General features: G+C 35.7%; 1 protein-coding gene across 1 annotated transcript; it reads left to right on the top strand.

Moving 5' to 3' along the window:
- Nucleotides 1–4,606: 4,606 nt before the first annotated feature.
- On the top strand, nt 4,607–18,727 carry LOC135216202 (uncharacterized). The gene is made up of 4 exons (XM_064251340.1): nt 4,607–4,891; nt 16,980–17,039; nt 18,214–18,220; nt 18,609–18,727. The coding sequence occupies exons 1-4, from the start codon at nt 4,607–4,609 to the stop codon at nt 18,725–18,727; spliced, it is 471 nt and encodes a 156-aa protein (XP_064107410.1).
- The last annotated feature ends 498 nt before the right edge of the window (nt 18,728–19,225 follow it).

The raw sequence follows: 19,225 nt of genomic DNA, 5'->3' as shown, positions 1-19,225 counted from the left end.
TGCCAATGGTTATGCGATGTATGTATGTATGTATATAATATGATATATATTTATATATATATATATATATATATATATATATTATATATAATATTATATATATTATATATGTATATATATTACACACTCGAAATTCAACTGCAAATTGTTCTCAATGTTCACTTCAGTTTCAAGAAGCCTTATTTTATTAAACTTCAACAATATGTTGTTGTGTGTTTTAATTTCGGCTTCAGTGGGGCAATGATAAGTTTGTGTTATCCGCGGTGATCATCAAAGCTGACATCAAAAGCGCCCGACAAAATATTAAAGTGTCCATACTTAATCCAATAAAATTTCTTGAAGCTGCTACTGGAGGTTGAGACAGATCAGCTGTTCTCAACTAACATGTCTAAGGAGGAGCAGAATATCAAGAAAAAACTGTTCTGGACTTACGTCAAGAAGGAGGACCTAAGAGGTAAAAAAAAAAAAACTGAAAACTTTGATTAACGGCAGAGACAGGTGTAAAAAAAAGGAATTGTAGAACACCTTTTAAGGAAGGCCTCTAACTTAAAACAGTGTGATTTACGCAAGTTTAGACGAAGTTGAACAAAGCGAAATAAGGCGTATTTGTACGAATCCTTACAAAGAAGTATTATTGAGGACTTATCATATTTATTACCAATCGCGTGAACATCCCATTATCATGGATTTAAAGCTCTTATTATCCAAATAAATAAATAACTATGCAATCACTTCTGATGTCATCGTATAACACTGAAAAAATGTATAATAAGCCACTAACATATCATTTGATGTATTTTAGTATTCGAGATCGCAAGACACTCTCCGGAAGGGTTCTCCAGCCTCACTGTGACCCTTTGCAATCAAAACAGACACTTAGGCCTTTTGAAACTGCCTGAATTAGACTCATAGTCACCCAACCACACCTCGAGGTGACTTTTTCTGTCCTCGTACATCTTATAAAAATTAGTCTACGGAAACTTGGGGAAGAAAACTATGTATACTGAACAAGAGGAAAGGCAAAAAGGCGAGTTTTCCTCACAAAAGGAAACGACAGGTACGACAAGGCAAACTATAAAGACTAAGAGAACTGAACACTGGATATTAGATGAGAAACTATGTCGAGGGGAGAAGCAGCTTAGCCACCTACCTCTTGTTTAAGCTATGCCCTTTAATGAAGAAACCCTTCCACGATAACCGCCATGCGACAAAGGCATCAACAATTTACATTTATCGTTTAAGTCTTCCCTCCCCAACTCTAGCTGAAATTTCTTGTATAGAAAAACATCCCTGATGCTCATTAAATACTATTCAGGATTGTTTCAAATTAAATTGTGAATGATTCGATTCACTATAACAGTTATAATCCTCAAGCAAATTGAAGTGTGTGTGTGTAGATTATTGGCTGATCGGTGTTACTTGTTGACACTGACACGTCCAAATGGAAACCACATTCAGTATTTTTATAACAACAGAGACAGCACAACTTCAATACGAAGTTTTATTAGATATATAACATAGAAATGGTTTTCGCTGAGAGTTAAACGTTGCTGTCGTCTAGATTCATTTTGCAAATAAGGAATTTTATTTCTTCCATAAATTACAAGTGTATAAACCTGAAGTAAATCAGATTTTACGAAAAGCTGCGAATTCTCTTTGTTTGTTTGTATGGTGTTTTTAACGTTGCATGGAACCAGTGGTTATTCAGCAACGGGACCAACGGCTTTACGTGACTTCCGAACCACGTCGAGAGTGAACTTCTATCACCAGAAATACAAATCTCTGACCCCTCAATGGAAGGCCCGATAATCGAACTCGCGGCCACCGAGGTGGCAGGCCAAGACCAAACCGACCACGCCACTGAGGCGCTGCGAATTCTCTCTCTGGGATTTCTTCGATCTGCTTAATCAAACACTGCAGGTACATCATCAATACAAACTCCAGTGTGTAATGAGTAGTCCTACTCCACCAGAATCCCCAGTCTTTCATACCCCCAGTATCGTTTCGTCTATTCTTTAATCACAGATAATGTTCCTAAATCAATAAAATAGTCTAAATCCTACCGCTGAAAAGAGTAACACTCCGTTATCCATTCAGACATTAATTCAGAGGTCGTAAGAAGAAAAAGCAGCGGCAGAAGATATTCAATTTCAGATCTAAATATAGCTAATCTTTGACGTCAATAGAACTGTACTCTTGGTTCATTTGTCTTACAAAACGCCAGGCCTGTCATTCTCTCGTGTTCATTAGCCGAAGTCATGCATGTTTAACCATCTAATAACAATCTTCTCCCGTTTCTAATACATCTTAAATACGAGGTTTTGGGACTATAATGAGAACGTTATACTAACTATGGCTCGTTAATATTTCCTTCGTAACGTCGGCTTCCGGCGAGCTCCAAAAGAGAAAGGTAGTCTTCAAATGTCTTTTAGGTCACTTATTTTTTAACATAATCTTACGTACGAGTTTCATGTAACGAGAACTTTCCTAGGAAGTGCTGCTTTTCTGAATGTTCATGCCACCCTCCGCCCTCCCCACCAACAGCCTTGAAGTTTGTTATCACCATTATGGTTTCCGCGAGGTCTTGGAAGCCTTCCTGGGAACTTCCCTAGAGGAGATAAAATGTCACGCAATCGAGGCAATTTGGCTGAGAACAGGCGGTAACGTCCCTTAGGCACAGAAGTGGGGCTAAAAACTGCTCTCTCAATTCCTTTACAACAACGTACGGTAATGATTAAATTTTTATTTGCGCCCTTAATAACAAACGCTGGTGAGAAAATAATTTTAAATCCTGTTAGTAACACAAATGACTAGTTAACTGTAATTACCTAATGAGTGTTGATATAACCGTTACCAAAACTCTGTAGCATCTGCAAAGCCAACTATCCAAACATCAACGTTTTCCTACACAAAGCTCCACGACCGTTTTCTCCTCGTCTGCTCACACGATTGAACGCGCCTCTGACCCTAATGATTTCTTAATGGCGCGCCCATGAGATACTCCGGGGAGAAAGGAGCAACAGGAGATTGGAAAATGATGGTGCGCTCTTCCGATATGACAAAGGGAGGAACGAGTGAAAAATGAGGCCAAAACAGACCCAAACGAGGTTAATTCGTTCGTCTGCAACTGGAGCGTATGGCGCCTGCATGAAGTGAGCGTGATCTCTATTGCTCATATTTAGGAACGACATCCGATCAGCCATTTTATGAGGGATCTCACCCCGAACTCTTGCTCTCTTGAGGAGCGAGTGTAGGACATGCAAGTATACTTGACGATCGTAGTTAAAAGGAACTACCGTAACAACGGCTTTGTCCACAAGTTAAATGATTACACAATGCAGCTCTGTAGTAATAAGCTAGCGAATTAGTTTCAGTCACGAGGATTTCAGGGCTACAAGTTTCAAACCCTTGTAAATTCATCATGACAGAGTAATAGCTTCATTTAATATACGTTTTCACATTTATATTCTGCATGCTGGGGGTAAGGGTATTTCCAAGTTATTTCTGAGGATATAAAAAATATCAGAAATACTGTATACATATAAAATCGATAATTTTCGGTCAACTGACTTGCATTTATGAAAGATGGTCCTTTACTTCTCTATAAAAAAAACCATTATATAAAATGTTTAAAACTAAATTCCGGTGGCTAATTCTTATCTTGGAATAAGTAATGTAATAAAAGTTGCACATATACTAAAAGCAACAGCCAGAGGGAGGGGGGTGGGAGCGGGGTTGGAGATCAAACCAAGGGTGTTATACACTTAGTCTCATGGAAGTAACTTTACTAGTTAAAATCCCGGAGTTAAAATGACCGTAAGCTAAACATTTAACCACTGAAGGGCATAGGGCACAATCCATCATGATGACTACTATTTTTTTTCCGGATAAATCTTGCTGCTTGATAACGACGACAACTTTGGGTTTCTTTAGGTTTTTTCGCTCCGCTCTTGTATTTTCGGAAGCATTTCATACACGACCATTAGACCATTATCATATGGTCCTTTTGAAAAGTTTAATTAACATCTGGCAATTCTTTAGGTTTTTTCGCTCCGCTCTTGTATTTTCGGAAGCATTTCATACACGACCATTAGACCATTATCATATGGTCCTTTTGAAAAGTTTAATTAACATCTGGCAAACTCCTTAAGTACGTTTTTTGGAAAAATCTTTGAAATGCAATTTATAAATTATTTCAATGAAAGCTGACGGCACATCGTTACCCCTACCGCCCTTCATACCATCCACTGCTGCACCCAGACGCCAGTGGCCGAAATTTTCTGGAACGGCCGTAGCCCCGCCCCTAAGGCCAACCTTCTTTGGACCATGACCCAGTCACCACCCCCGCCCCTATTTCGGCACTTTTCAAGGACATATAATAATGGCAGCTCGAGCAATCCGTCACCATTTCAACGTGACAGCGTGCAACTACGAGATACCCTTTTAATGGATACTGACATAGGCCAGAGTAATACTCAACAGACATAAAAAGAGCGTAAAACTGAGATACTGTATTTAACATAAAACGTCAGTGAAAAATTCGGGAACACTGCTGATCAGTGTCTATCCATAAAGCAAGAATAGAAAAAAACACTCGCCAGAAGACATGAAGGCGCCGAGGCTCTTCCAGAAGCTAACGAAGTCGGCGGTGATCCCTCCCCTGCTGATCATTCTGACGGTCGTCCTTCCGCTCGTCAGTTCACTGGTCACTTACGCCTTCGTTTCTCTTCCCGACAACTCGATCTCTCTGGACTTGACTGGTTCCCTACTTCTCCTGTTAGTCCTTTTCAAGATCTTGATTTTGGGATCGCTGGGCACCTTCCCCATCGACTTGAACGCTGTTTTCAACAAACGGAAGGGAAGACGAGCGGCGCGCCATCTGATGGATGGAGTAAGTAACGTGTGAATAACTTCTTTTCAGTCTTTCGAAGGAAATTTGAGCCAAATGCAAAAGTTTAAGATACAGTGCCTGTTAAAAAAACAATTAAGTATAGAAAGTGTATAGAAATAACAGCATAGATGGCCATTTGATCTATTTATAAAAAAAAGTTACATGGTTCCGGCATACATACTAACGATAAACCTTTTTTTTAAAATTAAAAAAATTAAGGCTATTTGCTTGTTATTAATGTACTTTAAATACAGTTTGCGCTTTTGAATGTGCTTTCATTTGTATAAATACTCACACACAGGCGGTTCAAGAATTCAGTTATCGTTATTAACGAAAGAACACGACCTCAATCAGGCATTTTCATACAAAATTCGAGCAATGTTGTTACCCTTGATGGAGGCAATTATGTTGCCGAGAGAATTCTCTTTCACTCGCCCGGAGAGAGAGAGAGAGAGAGAGAGAGAGAGAGAGAGAGAGCCATTTTCCTTCAGTGATAGCACAAATTTTCAAGAAATAAACAATTTCTTTGAAGGGGAGTAACTTGAATATAAGATCAAGCAGTTCCTGCTACCTCCATCCTCATATTGGATAAATAAGACGTAAATCTCCGCGGTAAAGCACAAACAAACCAGTACATATATAAATGAACAAATGAAACTTTTCCCAGTTGCCACACATGCCTCATTAGCAGTAAGGGAATCACTCTTTGACGTGCATTGAACTAATTAGGTTATCTCTTCTGAGCGCGTGCGCTCACATACGGCCCACACACTCACTCTTCCAGCGATTCCGCTATTCTGCTTGCTCATCCATATCTGGTGCACTAACGGATAGTGGGGTGGGGGGCGAATGGACGCAACTGGGCACTTGAAAAATAATGACAAAATAATAATATTGAGGATTTAGATAATACTAACATAAATGAGATATATAACAAGGCGTGATGAGACCTCCAGCTTACTCGAGACCTGTGCTAGATTTCCCCTTCACGCATAAGTTGTAAACATATTCCTAACTTAATGTGAAGTGGTCTTTGTAATTAATACTCATACTTAGTACTAATTATACTGACAACGAGGATCAAATAAAAAGGACACAAATTAAACACGTTCACATATTCTCAGTCATAAGTGGCAACATGAAATAAATGAACAGAAACATAGCCTAAATTCTGTACACCAAATAAAATTAAAACTTGCTAAAATCTATGGTCAAATAGAGCTTTTCTTTCACCAACGAAAATGAAAATAAATATGCTATATTTTATTAAAAATAATTTTCTGTACTGCTTAACATGCATATTATTTATTTTTACATTTCATTCTAATAAATAAATCATAAATGCGAAACACCTTTTTCTGACCTTTTTAGGCTCTTCCATAGGGCTTTCCTACCGCCCCCATAAGACCAACAATAACAACGGAGTAGCTTGTAGGCTTATTCCCCGAGTAAGCAAAATGGGAAAAATAGCTACTATAGAAATATTTTGAAAAAAATAATAATAACAATAACAACAACAATAATCTTAACGATATTATTGGATTCGGTATTTCCTGAATCAAACACGGCGATTGCTGTCTATTTCATACGTATATATAGTTAACACGATTGTCTTAACAAAGAAAATTCCCCAGTTTTAATATATTTTTATCCAAATCGATATATCTCAGCAGATGTTTTCTCATCTCAACACAGTGTGGATTTACAAGGAAAATAGTTTCTCGTAATTATAGGAAGGTTAAAACTCTTTATTTTGTACTTCAGGGGCCATTCACTTCTAAGCAGTAATTATTTCAAGTGATTATGTCATGATTAAACCAAAAATAAGTTGTTGCTATTTTACATTGGTTTGGCTATATGCCAGCACGGGTTCTTGCACCTGGCGGAGTAGTCCGCAACAAAGTGAGGGAAGTGGCAAGCGTTTTTGTGGTCAAAAAAATAAAACATATATATCTGATACATATCTATTAATTATAATTAATTTATATATTATATATATTCTATATTATATATATATGATATATATATTATATATATATATATATAGTATCATATATATATTATTGGATTATATTATATGCAATTATTTGCGTGTTTGTTTAATTTCTAAACAAATTTTAAACTAGATAAATACAAAGTAATGATCTGCGGCTATATTTCAATAAAATTAAACCATATCACGTTTTACCAAACAAACAAATTAACCTGTAGGTACATGAAACGGCCTTTAGCATTTGTGTACGACGCATTAATGAATGGTACTACTGGGTACAATTATTCCCTAAATACACATATATAGATGAATCTATTTTAACACATATGACATTCATACAGCTAAACATCATAAATATAATACATAATGAACAGAACGCCTGCTGAACCCTATGCAGGTACGCTTGCATGTTTTAAGTTACAAAATCATACAATTCAAACTTCCTTTGACAGTATTGTGTTTTATATGTATATAGGAAAATTAGGGAAAAGGTTTTCATGAGCATGCGCAGATCGATTTCTTGTAGCCGTCTTGTGGAGTTCGTCTTTTTCTATAATTATTAATAATCATAAGTTAATTTTTAAAATATGCATAAACGTGTTTGCCCGCGTGAAGAAGAAACTCTTTTATCTGAATGAATCTAGTCAAGTTACTGCTTAAAGAAGATTTAATGAATGTCCGCGTAATTAATTTCCCCTCGGAGGAAATTAAACAAACGGGAATTTAAAATAGAGTAAGGTATTTATTTTATTTTCTTTAATTTGTCTTTAAATTAAGAGATGTCGATGAAAATACGGGTGAGTTCACCCATGGCGAGGTTCACGATAAACAATAATTAAGTTTAAAAGTTTGGTATCTTGAAGCTATTTATATGCTCAATAAAGAAATCTTGTCTTGCATCACATCAACTGTAATTATCAACTAAATACTGATGAAAAGAATAGTTTACTTTTTCTTCACTGGTTTAAATCAGAAAGTTTTACATTCATCATTGACCAGTACATTATACATTATATATATATATATATATATATATATATATATATATATATATATATATATATATATATATATATACCACAAAGGCAGCATACGGAGGTTTGGTCTGCAAATGGTTTGGGGTGACTTATTCCAAATATTTCTGTTTACACATAAAAGAAATTAGTACTTGGGCCAGTTTGAATATAAACAAAATACTATATTACACATTTGTATGGTGTACATGGTAACATGGTACCCCTTATGAGCAGCATTACAACATTAACTAAATATAATGTCATTCATATCACTGCATTAAGTATGATATCCATAAGCGTGAATGGTAACGACACTGTCATTCTGAAGACGTAGCTACAAGGTAATCGACCACTCGAGACTGTAGACACCTTATGGCGTCATCGTGAAAGAATTGTGACGTCTTCGACAAGATAGAGAATGAGCACTGAACTTTGTTCCAGGCATCTGAAAATGTGGCGCGAAAGAAAGGGAGAACTGTCAAGATATGGTTTGTCTGACATAAACCTTTAATGTCTTGAACAATGGTTCTTAACCTAGGGTGCCTGTGGGTACGAAACCTTAATCCTGGGGGTATGACAGCCACTAAAAATCTGTATGTGTGCAGTATGTCTATGTAGCATTACTCGTAACTACTGTTATATTGTGCATTCACTATATCCTACTAATTAACACTTTTCGTTTGAAATACAAAAAAAAAGTACCTTTGTTCAGTAATCGAATACATCGAATAATTTCTAAGTAAGGTTTATAATACATATCCTTTTCATGTTTGTACTGTATTTACAATGGATGGGGTTACGAGAAAATTTTCTAAGGGGTACTGCCACTGAAAAAGGTTAAGAACCACTAGTCTAGAATATCCAAGAAGCTAGTCTATGAGCATAGCCGGGCTAACTAGCAAACTAGCACAGCGGACAGAGGTACATATCTATGCACTGCTAGGGATCCCTTTGTGTGTGTGTGCGTGTTGTGTTGTCTGAATTTGCTCATTTATGTGTACTTGGAATCATCTAACGGTGGTCATGGAAAATGCAGTACGATAAAATCAACTTCTGAGCCAGATATCGTACATATCATAGTTGGTAAATACGAGCGGAGGGGAGCATAGTTATCGCATAAATAATGCCATTACTTTAAGTGCATCTATACCGAAACCTCGTCCTTAAAAGATGAAACGCTATACAACTACACCTCTACCTAACAGGTTGAGTTGCGTGATCAACATGACCATTTCTTCAACAAGAAATAAAGATCTCTAGCAAACAGATTACACAACTCTTGTAACACTTCTATGCAAGTGTAAACCTATTAGGACCTATAAATGTATTCTCTGAATCTGAAAGACCGCTGGCAATCTTTATACGTCAAATTCTATTGTGTAAACCATCTGGACCTGTTCCTGGGACCCTTGTTTGACAAACAGCAGCCCCAAAAACTTTTCATGTTGTCGAAAGACGAGTCAATATTGTCCTCGATAAGACCGTAGCTGAAACATAACATCAAGTCCTTGGGTCACCTGAGCATCGTTGAATGGAAGCAGAATGTTTACACACACACAAGTAAGCACTTGCAGGCTGTGCCTGTTGTACACAGCTTTTCATTCTTACCTCTTTCAGGTTGACGATAGACATGTCAAACCCTTGTCAAAAACAGCTCGGTCCACTGACCATGCAACATTTATTCAATCAATATCCCCTGCAGGCATCGCATTAGAAAAACCAGGAGAGGAGTTCAAACATGCACGTGAAACTGGGTCGTACTCCCCTTTTCAGAAGGGTGAAACTCAAAAGTATCCTAGTACATCTAGTACACTTACATTACTGTCCAGGCGTAGCCAAAACCATGAAATTACTACCTCCAAGTATTGTCTACTTGAAAATAGGACTACCGACTCCGGTGCTCGCGTCATCAAGGTCGGGTCCCAAACGGGAATAGAGCGCGCTTTAACAAACGCTCTTACATTAACTTTTTGTTGTTGTTTATTTAAGTTTTTTTTTTATATTATATTTGATTTCCAAAAAAAGTAAGTATTTTATCACTGTTTTCGATTAAACATCATTTAAATGTTATTTTGTTATCAAAGCTTAGGGTAAAAAAAATCTAGATTTTTACTTTTACTCGAATTTTAATACATGAAATCACTACAGTTATTAAATAAAGATTCAATATCTTTTTATATAAGAAGGATAAAAATATGATACAATATATGGAAAAAATATCAATAACAAGAAAAGAAAAACAAATAATCGTGGATATGGCAGGGCTTGATAAATTTACGTAGTATTTTAGTTCCGAGATATAAGGAGGAATAAATCGGTGCACAAATGCTATGAAAAGAAAAGAAAGCATCTAAATTCCTTATTTTTCAGCTACCTTAATCTTCATTTGATAGGTTTTCTCGTCGTCTTAAGCAACCTAGTTCAATCTCTCGATCGGAATTGTTCAAGACATTTGCCTTGAACAAAATATTTTTAAGAGATTGATAAGCTCTTGTTTTTTTGTGCCAAAGAAGAATAAATCATTTCTAAAAGCTTAGCAACGTAATTTCCACAATATTTTCTCGGCTCACTTAATTTCTCAAACAAATGGAATGCACTATGAACAATGAACACTATGCCAAGTGTAGGAACAGAAAGGCCACCACGATTTTCTGATCCATTGTATCAACAAAAGGTTGCTTTTATTGCTGGTTATCGAATCGTGATGGCCTTTGTGTCCCTACACTTGACATGGTGTTCTTTGTTCATAGTGCACTCCATTTGTTTGAGAAATTCGGTGAGCCGAGAAAAATATTGTGGAAATTACTTGGCTAAGCTTTTAGAAATGATTGATTCTTCTTTACCAAAAACAAGACGACGAGAAAACCTATCAAATGAAGATTAATGGGTAACTGAAAATAGGAATTTAGATGCTTTCTTTTCTTTTCATAGCATTTGCGCACTGATTTATTTCTCCTTATATCTCGGAAATAAAATACTACGTAAAATTTATCAAGCCCTGCCATATCCACGATTATTTGTTTTTCTTTTCTCGTTATTGATATTTTTTTTTCCATATTTTGGTATCATATTTATATCCTTCTTATATAAAAAAAATATTGCATCTTTATGTAATAATTGCACTGATTCATGTATTAAAATTACAGTAAAAGAAAAAAGTCAAGATTTTTTTTTTTACCCTAAGCTTTAATAACAAAATGATATTTAAATGGCATATATTAGAAAAAAGTGACAAAGGGCTTTCCTTTTTTTGGTAACCAAATATAATAAAAACAAAACTTGAGTAAACAAGAAAAAAAGTTATGTGAGCGTTTGTTATTAAAGCGCTATTTCCGTTTGGGACCCGACCTTGATGGACCCGTCACCGGTAGTCGGTATTCTTTTCAAGTAGTCTATGATAGAGTATATATATATATATATATATATATATTATATATATATATATATATATATATATATATGTTTTTTGCCTGGCCTGGTTAAAAGTGAAACTCTCTCTCTCTCTCTCTCTCTCTCTGTTTTAAAGGTGTAAGCTCAAAAGTATTGTAAACGAGATATGTACTATCCCAGACTGGTATAATTCCTCGCTGGACGAGTGATTTTCGCGCTCGGCTGCCAGTCCGGTGGTCCGAACTTCGATTCCCGGCTCTGCCAAAGCGGAATCAGAGGAATTTATTTCTGGTGATAGAAATTCATTTCTCGATATAGTGTGGTTCGGATCCCCCAGTAGGCTGCAGGTCCCGTTGCTAGGTGACCAATTGGTTCCTAGCAACGTAAAAATATGTAATCCTTCGGGCCAGCCCTAGGAGAGCTGTTAATCAGCTCAGTGGTCTGGTAAAAAAAAATATCTAATCCTTCGGGCCAGCCCTAGGAGAGCTGTAATCAAAGTGACAAAAGCAGATAAATCTAATGCTGTGGTAATAATGAATAAAAGTGACTATGTAACTAAAATAATGGCATTGCTAAATGATACTAATACTTATACGAAACTGAGGTCTGATCCTACACAGACAGTGAACTCCCATTTTAATAAACAAATTAAATCCATTCTGAAGGGCTTGGACCATTTAATTAAACAGTTTACACCGCAATGCGCCTCCCTACCTTGGTAGGAAACATTTCTAACATGAATGTTAAAAACAGTGTTATTTTATAAACAAATTGAATAGTTTAAATTTGAATTTTGATTTTATATGGTTAGTTTTGATGTTGTCTCTTTATTTACAAAAGTGCCCGTAGATGATTTACATGAATATTTGGAGGATGAATTAGAACGTCATGATATTCCCTTAACAGTAGCAAACCTCATTAGTCTTATAAGGCTATATATCAAAGATAGTAAATTTTGTTTTAATGGGGAATTTTTTGTACAAAAGTTTGGCATGGCTATGGGTAATCCCTTATCTCCTGTCCTTAGCAATATTTACATGGAATTTTTTGAGACAAAACTCTTACCAAGAATTTTGCCCAAAAAGTTATATGGTTTAGGTATGTGGATGATATTTTCTGTATTTGGCCAGTTCACGAAAATCTCCAGGAATTCCTTAACAATCTCAATAATTTGGTCCCTTCTATAAAATTTACTGTACAGGAAGAAAGAAAATGTAATTTGAATTTTCTTGATGTAACTGTCCATAGAAATGATAGAAATTTCACCTTTTCAGTCTTTTGGAAATCAACTAACATTGCCTCTTTTGTTCATTACTACTCCCATCACCATCAAAATGTTAAATTCTCTGTTTTTTCTGGGATGTTCTTAAGGGCTTTACGTGTCTGTAGCCTGCAGTTTATTGACGCTGAGATTAAAACTATTTATGATATTGCATTGAAACTTAAATACCCAAGGACATTTGTAGATGTGGCATGGAAAAGAGCTAGAAAAACATTTTATTTAAATAATGACAAACTTGAATTTAGTAAGCATAATATTTTAAAATTACCCTATGATGAAAGGTTTTTAGATATTCGTAGAATTTTAAAGCTTTTTAACATAAATGTTGTTTTCAGTAATATTAATGTCAAGAGTTTAGTAATAAAAAATTCTCCTCAAGATCTTCCAGGCTGCATATATGAAATTCCTTGCAAAAATGTGGATAAAGTCTATTTCGGACAGACCGGTAAATCTCTTTCACAACGTCTCAAACAGCACCAATATTCTGTGAGAACTGGGCAAATATCGAATGCATTATTCGTACATATGAGAGATTTAGACCATCCTATTAACTGGAGTCAAGCAAGAGCCTTAATCCCATGTAATGACACAGTTAAAAGGAATATCATTGAATCTTGTTTCATCAAGTCAAATAATGCCTTCGTAATGAAAAAAGTTGTAGATAAATATAAGCAACAAAATTAATATATTCAGTTTTTACATGTTTTGGACTGTACGGATACTTTGTAGTTTCTGTTAGGGTTAAATCTATGTTTTGGTTTGTGACTGTGTGATATCCGATAATCCTGGATTATCTCATTAACTTTTACCCTTTTGACAATTAACCATCTGGTATTTTTGATCTGTTGTTTACCTGATAACGTTCTCTCCAATTGTATTTCATTCGTTCCTTTACAATATCTTAGTAAAGACGAAAGCGCTTGAATTTCTGACTATTTTCCTGTGGTATTCGCTATATATCTCTATATATATATATATATATATATATATATATATATATATATATATATATGTGTGTGTGTGTGTGTGTGTGTGTGTGTGTGTGTTTGTGTGTATACGAATATTATTATTCATTGGTTTATTTATTTTATTGTTCAATATCTTTATGGATTCTTGATTCGAGAGGTCAAAAAATCACAATAGATGTAGGTACAAATTTATAGTATGAAAATAAAAATAAATACTGAAGCCATAAAATACTCGTACGGTCCATGAGAACAGCCAGATTCCTACACACTAATCTGAGATATGCTCCAAAATGGATATCGAAGTAATTCAATTTAAAACGTCATGGGCAACATACTAAAACCAGCTGTTGCCTGAAATAAACGCCGTAACCGTAGAGCATAAAAAAAAGGATACTGCCGAGCCGGGCTCAGTGTCCGCTAAGTGGATTATTCTTTACTGCAAGGGATTACCATTACAATATTTTAAAAAAATTGTTGCGAGAGTTTTTTTTTTTTTTTTGTGACGTAGCTACACTTTCCTCCACCATAAAATATCCGTGCTGATTCTCGCACTGACATTCTGTTGCTGAGAGTGAGATATACCATTCTCCGTGTTTCATGGAGGATTCGTGTCTGCTCTTATCGTGCTATCGTGTAAATGCAGTTTGAAAAACGGCGATACAGTTCGGTGGAAAATCAGAAACGAAAATCACTGAGAGGAAAAAATGAAAATTCCATTAACATCGGAACATTTTTGTTCCGTTTAACAGTGGAATTGGTCTTTCTATTTGTTTATTTCATTTGATTCAATTACCGGTGCTTCCTCGTTCTTAATCAACGGTAGAGGGGCCTCATGTAATTAAATATATATTTTTATCTCTAACGGTTGATTACATAATTCCAGAAATAATTCAAGTAAAAAGCGGTCATTTATATTCTAGTAAGCATGAAAGAGATATTTTTATTCATAAATCTTTACTTACGTACAAAAGACATACATACACACATGTATTTGTGCATCTTATATACATAAACTCTTTAATGACTACTTGCGGAAAGTAAAAAGAGAGAGAGAGATATATATATGTTATATATAATATATATATATATATATATATGTGTGTGTGTGTGTGTGTGTGTGTGTGTGTGTGTGTGTGTGTGTGTGTGCTACGACCAATGGGACAGGGATCCTATTATGTCTACTAGACCACGCTCGACGAAAGGAACAATAAGAGTAGTAAGGAGCTTAACCCCACGAGGAAGAATAGTAGAAAATTGACAGAAGTCAGGAAACTATGTGGCCTTCAAAGAATTCCCAGATGCTTGGAGGAAGCGGCCTGAGGTCGTCACCAGACCTCCTAGTATGAGAAGTAACTCCTCCCTCCCTTGAGCTTAACGGAGAAATGATCAAAGTGGCAATTATAAGAAAGGGGAGGAGACGCCATCTCGCTGAGAATGGAAAAATGATAGCGATAATATATTAACAAAAGACTCAATAGATGGATACAAGAATTAATGGCGCATCATCTTGACAATTAAAGGCGAGGAGATTCTCGGAAGATAGAATCCACCAAGTTCCTTAATTAAGAAGAACAAGGGGATACGCTTCCCGGAGGCATGGAATCAAAGTCCCCAATTATCCAAGTACTCGACATTGTCTGGAAAAGACCCATGGCATTCTCTTTTTCAGACTTCCGCAAAAAATTCTAAAGGCAAACAAGCAAAGTGAAAGGCAGGTGTGACTCCCAACTTCTGGGTGGAAGTAATACTGTAAGTCGTAAGATCTTCTCTAAGTTTAAGAAAGTTGACAGTTGAAGGAAAAGATGAGAAGTTTATTGCTATTTTTACTACTATTATTTCTAATATCGTTGTTGCAGCCGCTTTATTTCTAACTATACAAATGTCAGACACATTCATAGCGTTGAATTTTACAATAATAAAAGAACTATAGTAGCATGAAACTTCTAAATCTCAAGAGCTCATGTTACTGAAGTCTCTTTCATCTGAGACTTTCATTCCAAGTATTTGATGAAAGTTGTGGGTTCTTCAATAGATCCCGCAGCACTGAAAAAAACTCTTTGAAATCGCGATTTCTGTGAATTACAAACGGAAAAATCAAATAATATCTAGCACGAAAATAAGTATTCTACTGTAAAATGAAAATATGTTTTTTGCCTGGTTAAAAGTGAAAACTCTCTCTCTCTCTCTCTCTCTCTCTCTCTGTTTTAAAGGTGTAAGCTCAAAAGTATTGTAAACGATATATGTACTATTCCAGACTGGTATAATTCCTCGCTGGACGAGTGATTTTAGCGCTCGGCTGCCAATCCGTTGGTCCGAAGTTCGATTCCCGGCTCTGCCAAAGCGGAATCAGAGGAATTTATTTCTGGTGATAAAAATTCATTTCTCGATATAGTGTGGTTCGGATCCCCCAGTAGGCTGTAGGTCCCGTTGCTAGGTGACCAATTGGTTCCTAGCCACGTAAAAATATCTAATCCTTCGGGCCAGCCCTAGGAGAGCTGTTAATCAGCTCAGTGGTCTGGTAAAAAAATATCTAGTCCCCTTCGGGCCAGCCCTAGGAGAGCTGTAATCAGCTCAGTGGTCGGTAAAACTAAGATATACTTAACTTTAATAAAACTGGTTTATAAGTAGGTAATGAAAGCCCCACACTTTCCCATCATTTCCTCACTTTTAAATGGCCAGCTGCTATCATATGACCGGTCTATCGCCTGAAAAAATAAGGTTTGCGTTCAGAAGGGTTAGTTTTTCATTACATAGTGACAAACTATTATAAAACTTATATTACCAGTCTCGTGAGGCCTGTTTCTTTGGGAATTCGCCAATAACTTAGGTCATAAAATTTCTATCCAATCACTTCACGTCACGTCGTTCCGTTCGCAAGTTCTACATTTTTATATAGATTTATGGCATAATGTCTTATGTTACTCTTGTTAATTAATATGACACGGGATGTACCAGGGTTTCTGTGGTCATAAGTAACCTTTAATTTTTAACATAAATATCACTGAGGTGTAAATATCTTAGTAGAAGATATAGGAAGGCAAATTTCTGGCTTGGGGAGTTGTCAATCTATAAATAATGATATTCATAGTTACTTAGCACCTGCTTATCGTGACCTGTAAATCTATTTTTCTATCATCTTTTCCTCTTTTCGTTAAATGCTCTTCTAGACCTTCACTTGTTTACTTCATAAGCTCTCAATGACATCATCGTTCTTATTGCTTTGAATATGTCTGAAGTAAACTGTAAGACTGAATTTAAGGATAAAGAGAAACATCAGAAAAATTAAGACCTCCAAAAGCCAGTGAATTTTTGACAATGTCTTTGCCCGTCTGTGTTTGCTTTGCCCGTAAGTATATACATCCATATACACTTAGTACGGTTAATGTTAAATTTCTAAAGAGTTTTTTTTTCATATTTATACAGATTACATTTCTTTCAGGCACTAGTGGATGATCTACCGTGCACCGTTAGAATACTTTGCGAACTAGAAACAACTGCCGCTCGAACTGCGATGGACACCGATGGATGAAATAGAGGCATTGCAGAAGTACGATCAAGTTTCTCTTTATAATGAATATTTAGGGTGAAGGACATATATATATATATATATATATTATCTATATAATAGATATATATATATATATATATATATATATATATATATATATATATATGTATATATGATTATAGATATATATATATTATATATATATATATATTTATATATATATATTATATCTATATATACATATATATGTATATATATATATATATATATATATATATCTATGTATATATAGATATATATATATAAAAAAAATCTCAGTAAGAAAAGAAGAGCGTAGGTTAAGAGACACCACATTTTTATTGCGACGCGTTTCGTTGTTTCTTCATAACAACATTTTCAAGCCTAAAAGAGACATTGTAGTATTTTAATGGTAGTTACAAGATTTTGTAATTATTGGCTGACAAAGCTGAGTAAAAGTAGCAACAATAAGATAATGGTTAAAATCTTTAAAATAAATTGCACCAGCATACTAAAAAAATAAATTATATAAGATCTTTAAAATAAATTACAACCGTATATTAAAAACAATGGTGGGAAAGACAGAGATGGAAAGTTTACACTACAAATGAATGACTGAATGATTTATATTAAAAGCAAGGGATAAGATGAATTGTCCAAGGTTAAGATCTGGTTTCCTTAAAAATATTTCTATTGACTCAGAGATTCACAATAATGACTCTTCTCTAAAAGTACCAAGCACACTAAAATTTTCCAATCTTCTACCTGTATTACATTCCTCTATGTGCTGTAAAATCGGTGATCTGGTTGGCTTGGCCAGCAAGCAACCAGTACGAGGAGAAATGCCATAATGTTCGGAAGATCTTGTCCGGACCGACCGTTTTGACTGGCCAATATAGGTGGCGCTACAGGCGTCACACTTGTAAATATAGGTGATGCCAGACAAAAGGTCTGAAGGTAGTTTATCTTTATGATTTAACAACGCTTGGATAGTATGGTTGTTGGTAAATATTAACTTGGGGTTAATGTGGGGAAAACTATAGTTTTAACATAGTATTTGGGGATGACGTTCTCAACCCCATGCCTTGGCTATTACCACTACAGTCACCTGACTACCATGTTTATAACTTAATGTTTGGGTCACCAGACGCCCAGTGGATTTTAAGGCAACGTTCTCAAACCGTTCTGTCCTTTCTTAAGATTAGGTACTGAATGAAGTGTTACCCTCAAAATAAAATTAACATTGTATCATTTTGCAAAGCACCAGCATCCATATTTTGTTGGACTGTGCCGATGTCGCATTGCGACTTTGAAACTGTGAAAGTCTTTCTGGCATCGGTATGAAAGTTGTAGTAAATTATTAAATTATTTAATGCCAAATCCATAGTTCATTTTATAAATGAAATCAAATCGAAAATTCTTGCCTCTGCGCCCGCGACTAATATATTCATCACTTGTTATCAATCACACATTAATCTTAAGCGTTTATCTCTTTTCCAGGAAGACGACTTCAGTTATTTATATCCAATATTTTTTTTTCAGGTTCAGTAGACGATCGAGGCCAGACACTCGAGGATGGTGACCGTGTCGAAGGGACTTTGCTGGATATAGATCATATTGGATTATATCAGGAGGCAGCCGTCCTTACACTTTTCGGGTAAGGAGAGAGAGAGAGAGAGAGAGAGAGAGAGAGAGAGTCCTGTACTTAAGTTCTTAAGCATAACCGAGCTATAGCGAAGAAGTAATGAATAAAGGGGAAAATGTTATATTTATCTCGTGGGATCCATCCTAGATTGAGCAGACTACTTCGTTGGATGAACGTGTTATCAAAATAATGACCCACAATTGAAGGGAAGCTCTATTTAATAGAGATATACTGCGTAGAATAAACGTTCCATTCGATACCAGGTGGAACTCTCCAGGCTCTCAGGAGAGAGAGAGAGAGAGAGAGAGAGAGAGAGAGAGAGAGAGAGAGAGAGAGAGCCAAAAACATTAACTTTGAATGCCTGAACCCTATGGTATGTAAATTAATGTGTTGAGGAAAGTTTCCAGGACAAATTCTTGGATGTGAGACTTTGACAATAAGCACTTGGTATATGAGGAAAGAATATCAATAGAGCGCTGGCGACGAACAGTAATCACAGACTAACCTGGTGTGG

This window comes from Macrobrachium nipponense, chromosome 6 (assembly GCF_015104395.2).
Source record: "Macrobrachium nipponense isolate FS-2020 chromosome 6, ASM1510439v2, whole genome shotgun sequence".
Taxonomy (NCBI): domain Eukaryota; kingdom Metazoa; phylum Arthropoda; class Malacostraca; order Decapoda; family Palaemonidae; genus Macrobrachium; species Macrobrachium nipponense.
This window is presented reverse-complemented; position numbering and strand designations above follow the sequence as displayed.